This window comes from Myotis lucifugus, unplaced genomic scaffold, assembly GCF_000147115.1.
Source record: "Myotis lucifugus unplaced genomic scaffold, Myoluc2.0 scaffold_18, whole genome shotgun sequence".
NCBI lineage: Eukaryota > Metazoa > Chordata > Mammalia > Chiroptera > Vespertilionidae > Myotis > Myotis lucifugus.
Genome location: NW_005871066.1, coordinates 2,032,865 through 2,039,289, shown reverse-complemented (window position 1 = coordinate 2,039,289; position 6,425 = coordinate 2,032,865). Strand labels below are relative to the sequence as shown.

General features: G+C 54.5%; 1 protein-coding gene across 1 annotated transcript in view; it reads right to left on the bottom strand.

Moving 5' to 3' along the window:
* Positions 1-4,393: 4,393 nt before the first annotated feature.
* The window catches only part of ELMO1 (engulfment and cell motility 1), a 315,463-nt gene continuing 313,431 nt past the window's right edge, over positions 4,394-6,425 (bottom strand). Inside the window, exon 22 of the mRNA XM_006085322.3 lies at positions 4,394-5,802. Within this exon, the coding sequence (XP_006085384.1) occupies positions 5,602-5,802 (201 nt within the window). The 3' untranslated portion in view covers positions 4,394-5,601. The remainder of the gene's footprint in view (positions 5,803-6,425) is intronic.

Here is a 6,425-nt window from a genome sequence, read left to right as displayed (position 1 = left end):
GAGTGAGATGGGTCTGCGGAGAACAGCCAGGGCCCGGACACGAGGGCTTTATGTAGTTTTGGTGCTGGGAGTTCATGGAGACGGTCATTTATAGACATGTTTACTACCTCAAAGGCGCAGGATGGAGAGGATCTGGGAAACTGAGAGTCAGAGAAAGGATGGCCAGCGCTGGACCCATCCATGCAGGTGCACACCCCAGCGAGCGCCTTGGCACGGGCCTGTCTGATGGGGCCCATGGGGCCACTTTCCTTGGCATGGTGCCACCTTCCGCAGCACAGTGTTCAACAACACAGTGGCCTGTCTGCTTCTCCCCTGGCTGAACAGGGTCTGGAGAAATGGTCTTTAGAGCTCCTGTCTTGCTTAACATGTGTTTTATTCAAAGGAAGATGGGAAGGTCTGAGACAGTGGAAGGCTTTGGGCCAAGAGGCCTTTTAATAATCCGTGTCCAACCCTCTCAGCCTCGGTCCCTCCACAGTGGAGCCCAGGCGGCCCAGGTCACATATTACTGCTGTTAACGCAATGGGTTCAAGTCGAGGGACCACAGGACATGGCCCAGAGCCTTTCTCTTGCTGGTCTGATTAGAGGCCCAACCTTCCGCCGAGATCTGATTCAGGCCGGCACGCAGACAGCGTGGCTCTGCGGGGCTCCCAGAGGGTACCGGGCTTCCCAGCACAGAGGCGCTTGGAGATGCACCTGCGGGGACCTGACCGTGTCTGGAGGTGCCCACAGGGGAGGGAGAGGAAGATGTGGCTGCAGGGACTTCTGGCCACAAACTCTGACAACTCACATCCCTAGGAGAATCGCTGCCGCTGGTTTGAAAAACAGCTTCGAGCGGATGTCATGCTGACGGTAATCAGATTTAAAATTAGCCCAAATGTGCCGGCATCAAAGAAGCTTTAATTGCAGAGTCCAATCAGGAGACAAAACACTCCAGGGACAGTTTTGCTGACAAAGTAATTCGAAGGGTGAAAATCTTCCCCGTGGAATCGAGCGGGTTTTGGGGTCGCGGACGCCTGTCCATTCAGGCCACCTCCGCACGCTCCAGCTTTCCGAGTGAGCACTCATACATGTAGGTCCATGAGATATGCCTTCTCCCAACGCCGGGAGCTCTCACCTGGTGGCTGGATACGGCTTGTGGGGTGGGGAGCCCGCTGTGCAGCTGCTCCATGGTCCTGGGCAAGTTTCCCTCTCGGAGCCTCCATTTCCTCCCTTGCAACAGGAGGGAAACAAGGCCCACATTGAAAGACCATCAAGATGTTTAAGATAAATAAAATATGCGAATCCGTTTTTGTTTCCTTTCTTCTTCCCAAACCCAAATGGCTACGGGTGCCCTTAGCCTCCATGTCCCTGGGGACACTGCTGCTGAAATTGCTTAAGGATATGGGCCCTTGTGTTTGATGCCAGCAGGCAGACTCCCACCCCTCTGTCCCCATCCCCTGTATCTCCAGTTCAGCAGTTCTCAACTGGGAGGATTGGAGACACGTCTGATTGTCACAACTTGCCTGGGATGGGGTAGGGGACAGGCACTACTGGACTCTAATGGGCAGAGTACAGCGATTGTGCTCAACCTGTCACAAAGCTCAGGACAGGCCCCCACTTACCGGCCCTAAGGCAGTAGTGCCAAGGCTGAGAGCCCCAGCCCCAGCCCCAGGGGAGGCTTTTGTTCTCACCTGAGTGCTTTGAAGGTGAGGAGTGTGCCTTGCACTCCTCCCTTTCTCATAAGGGGTTTGAGGAGGGCTGGGAACACACACAGAGGGAGGCTCCCATCACAGCGGGAGGGAAGACAGGTCTCCGTCAGCTTGGCTTGGCCCATCTTCCTTTGCTCTCAGGTCTCCAAGTTGGGCTCTTAACATTCCCCTGACATCCTGACATCCTGCAAGGTCTCTTTTTCGTTTTCTTTCACTTGAAGTGTTGCCTTCAGGTTTTCCCCATTGGATACATGGGATTTACTTAAGTTTTTTATCTTTCTCATCAACTAACATGGACACAGAGAGACGTACTCATAGAGGCACCCTGCTGTGTGACTGGCCAGGGGACTTCTCCGGAAGTCACGGAGAGTGGCCCCATGAAATAAGATGCCAAATACTGGACGCTAAACAGAATCACTGGCTGAGACTCCCAAAGAAACCTGGCTACCCTGAGGGTGAGTCTACGAATAGACTCCTTTTCCCTGGCTGGTTCCATTCATTTGGTGATACAAATACCTGTCATCTACAGTATATTCTCAACTACATAATATCTAGACATCTCTCACCTACATCTATTTATCATCTACATCTATCTATGTATCTATCCATCTACCTATCTATCAGAAATGCCTGGGAGGAGAAGACATTAAAATATTAATGATGGTTATCTTAATTAGAGAACATTTTCTTCCTGTGCACATGCTTCTGAATTTCCCACATTTTCTATGAGTATTTTATAAATTGAGAAACAAAGCAAAACGCATTATTTAAAGGAGAATTTAAAGAGCCATCTGGGCACGTCTGCCTGAACCGCACACCCTGAGGATTTCTCCTCCGTGCATTGCAAGCGAGACGTTGGCAAGCTGCCGCTCAGATAGACGTGCCCAGCGGCCCAGCTGAGGGATGCGTCCGGGGAACAGCTGCTCCAGTGATGACTGTATTTGGGGATGGATGGATTCTTGGTTGCTTTTGAAATGACTTGAGCCAAATGAAATCGCATGTAGGCCTGTTTATTTCTCCTCAGTCTACTCCCAGTAGGTGCAGGAAATAGCCCCGCAGCGGGCAGAAGGAATGACGGACGGGCTCTGTTCTCAGAGGCGATCTGCCTTGGGCACCTGCTCTGGGACCCAGCGTGTAGCGGGCTAGTGCGGTGCGCGGGGCTGGCCCGGCTCCTACTCCCCCGCTTTGCATTCTGCGGGAGAGCCCGTGGCTCTTTTCGCAGTGTAAGCAGAAAAATGCAAGGTGCAGTCTCAGAAGCGATGGCCTCGCTCCTCCAAGAGCCACCAGTCTGAGGGGAAGTGCCGGGAAGCTGTTGATGGGAACAGCCGTGGGTGCTCCTGACACAATGGCACCTGCTGATGAGGTGAGCGGGCGGCTCTTTGTTGCACTAGGAGCATCGCCTCTCAAGTTCTAGGCATGCGCTTCAGAGTCTAACCTTCTCCAGGAGCTATCCTGGCAGCTTTTGAGGACCACAATGATCCCCCAAGTGAGGATCATTAGCCACAGACGTTAACGAAGAGCAAATATACAGGAAGACAGACCACAAAAAGCTGGAGGACTCCGGGGAAATAAATCAGGTTTTCAGGGCACTTTGAGGGCAGAGTTTTCTTAGACCTGGTGACCTGGATGAGGCCTAGGGATCCGGGTGGAAAAGCTAGAACTGAGACAGCCGAGGAGACTGGCTCAGGTGTGAGCCCAGCAGGTGAGGCCTGGGCAGGGCCACGGCAGGGACTGAGGACCCCGAGAAGGCTGGGTGCAGGGCACAGCCACAGGGCTGACAGAGAAGCATAACATTTTGGAGATGATGGAATCCACTAGCAACATGTGATGGCCTGCTCCCCTGGATCCAAATGTAAGACCAAGCCCGGATCACAGAGATGATTAGCGTAAGTATCAGAGGCGAAGGGCCACCACTAAGGGGCCTTTTGAGTCAGTACTGCCCAGGGGGTCAAAGGAAGGTCTACTCAGGCCCCGGCCCCACTCCTTCCTTACGGTGTGACCTTGGCGAGCAACCTGAATTCTCTGAGCTTTGAACTTCTCATCTGTGAAATGGGTAAGACGGCCAGCCTCCTGGGGAGGGAAGTATCATGAACAGGGACATTGAGCTCACTGCCCGCCACCAGGTGGTCAGGCTGTGGCAGCCAGGACCACACAGGGACCCCAATAAAAGCCAGTTACAGAGATTTCCCATCATTCCCGGCGCTACAAGGGAGTACCCTCAGCTCTGACCTTGCTCCCGCGTGCCTGTGGGTGGTGCCTGACTCCTGCATGTTGACTCAGTTTCCACGTTTGGCTCTTCTCCTGCAGGTTGGACCACTGATCCTGGGTTTCCAGGTAACACCCAGGGTCTGGCTCAGTTGTTCAACACCCAGCACTCCCACAGGGGAGGTGGGGTAAGAGCGCGTCACGGGCAGGAGGCCACAGGGTGAAATGAACGGGTCACATTTTCACACAGTGGGTCTGATGTTCTCTGAGTTGAGATGGTCCTCGTAGAAGGAACACCCTTTATCGACGCTCAGACCCTATGGTGACCGAGCAATGCTCCCCAGGCCCCTAAGCCAGTGCTCCTTAGAGTGAATGTGCACACGAATCCCCTGATTCTGTGGGTCTGGGGTGGGGCCAAAGGGGCTGCATTTCTGATGGGCTCCCAGGCAACTCTGACAATTGAATAGCAAGAACATAAGTCACCACATCAACACGCCAGCTCCCCAACTCATCACAATTAATTTTATTCCACAGCATGTTTAAGGGAATGTTATTCTCAGGGAGATGTCTAGGATGAAAATAATTAAAAAGACTGGAAAGTACACACATTTATGTATCTCTTCTTTTCATTAAATATATATCTGTTTGGCAAAAAAATGTTAGACTCTTTTGTACAAAAACAAAGCAAAACAAAACAAAAACAACAACCAGCCAACCCAAACCCTTGCAAATTGTCAACACCTGTAATAACTACAGTGATGTAAACTTGATGTCTGACACCTCCACCATCTTGTGGAACCTGTGTGGCAGCAGGACCCGCCCCCCGGGAGAAGGTGACACCAGACACGCAAGCAGTAGCCGTCTGTCACAGAGGCCTGTGGGTGGCAGGGGCCTGTGGGTCGTGGCTGTTAGAGATGGAGCATGACAACTGACTTCACCTTTTGTGCTTTCAGCTAAGGGGCCGGGAGGGCGTGTGGACACGAAGAAGGCAGGTGCGGCTGGGGCAGGGGCAGGAGACCCAAGACTAGCTGGTGAGGAAAGGAGGCTGTCAAGGTCACAGTGCAGACATGGAGTGGGCCTGGGGCCTGGGGACTGTGTCTGGGGCCCCAAGGCCAGTGGGAACTAGGATGAGAGGCAGCTGCTGCTCTTGGGACCAAAGAGGAACAGGGCAAGGCAAAGGCTGGGCTGGAGGAGGGAGCGGATTCGAAAGCAGATTTCAATTCAGACAGAATGGGCGGTGTGAGCTGACTCTGGAGAAGGGGATAAGGAGGCCGTGTTGGGTCTTCTCAAGTAGTTGGGCTGTTTCTTCCAGACACAAGCCTCGCGTGGGGCCCTCCCTTGGTCTGGCGGGCTGGCTGGGGGCAGTCAGGAGCTGCTGGCTCCCAGACGCCAGGAGGGGAGGCCGTGCCTGCTGGGGTGCGGATGGAGGGGCCCTTTGGCTCTCTGACTGGTGGTGGGACTGCTCTTGTCCCACCATAGGCTGCAGCAACGGGAGGTGACCTAAAGCAATGGCGTCTAGAAACACGATCAGGGCGGTGAGCTAGATGCCAGGTGGGGGCAGAAAGACAGCAGGGCAGGTGAGGCCGGAGGAAGTGTGGGCCGCGCTTCCCTTTGCCACCGGATCCCAAGGCGTGGCCTGTGCTCCCTCTTCTCCCCTGCTGGCCGCGGTTTCCAGTTGTGGAGGTGGGGGGGCTCGGGGCCGGCCGCCTCAGTTGCAGTCATAGACAAAGTCATAGTTGCTGGGCTCCTTGGGGATGGGCGGGGGCGCGTCGGGGATCTGGATGTTCTCCAGGTCCAGCAGGCGGAGCTTGATCTCCATGCTGAGCAGGGTGTCCAGGTCGTTCCGCGTCAGATCGCTCAGCATGTCCTTCCCCAGCAGCGCGTTCAGCCCGTCCGTCCAGATGCAGTACTGGTGGGAGAGGAGGGGACAGTGACCACCACCGGAGACGCCCGAGGGCAGCAACAATCGCTAACACCGACTACTCCCCAGGCGCTGGGCTCCGTGCTCAGCGCTTTGCCCGCATCACCGTTTAAAACATGCACAACGGCTGCGTCAGGTGGCCCTTCTGCTCCTGTCACTGACTGCGCACAGTGGTATTAAAACATGTACAATTGGACAGGACTCGTGCTCAAGGGTTGCTACTTAAGGAACAGGGCGCAGTCCCGGAAGCAGTAACCCACTGCGGGAGGCCACACCTGGCACCTCGGGGCCCGGCCTGTTGGGAGGTCTCATGGACGTTACTTAGCCTCCAGCGGCTCCGGGAAGCAATGGGAATGGCCAACGTTTACAAGCTCCAGGAGCGAATGCACAGACCCTTTCCCTTCAGCCACCGTTTGTCTTGAAAACCCAGTGACACAAGGAAAAGTCAAAACCTTATTAGCTACAGCCCTGAACCAAAGGCCGGAGGCCATTAGGCTGTGGTGGAAATAGGCAGAACTACTTGGGAGAGGAGCGATATCCAAAGAGGATCTCTTTTGAGAGAGAAGCGCAGTGTAACTCCGAGAGTGCCCAGCAGCGTCCTCTGAGAGTCT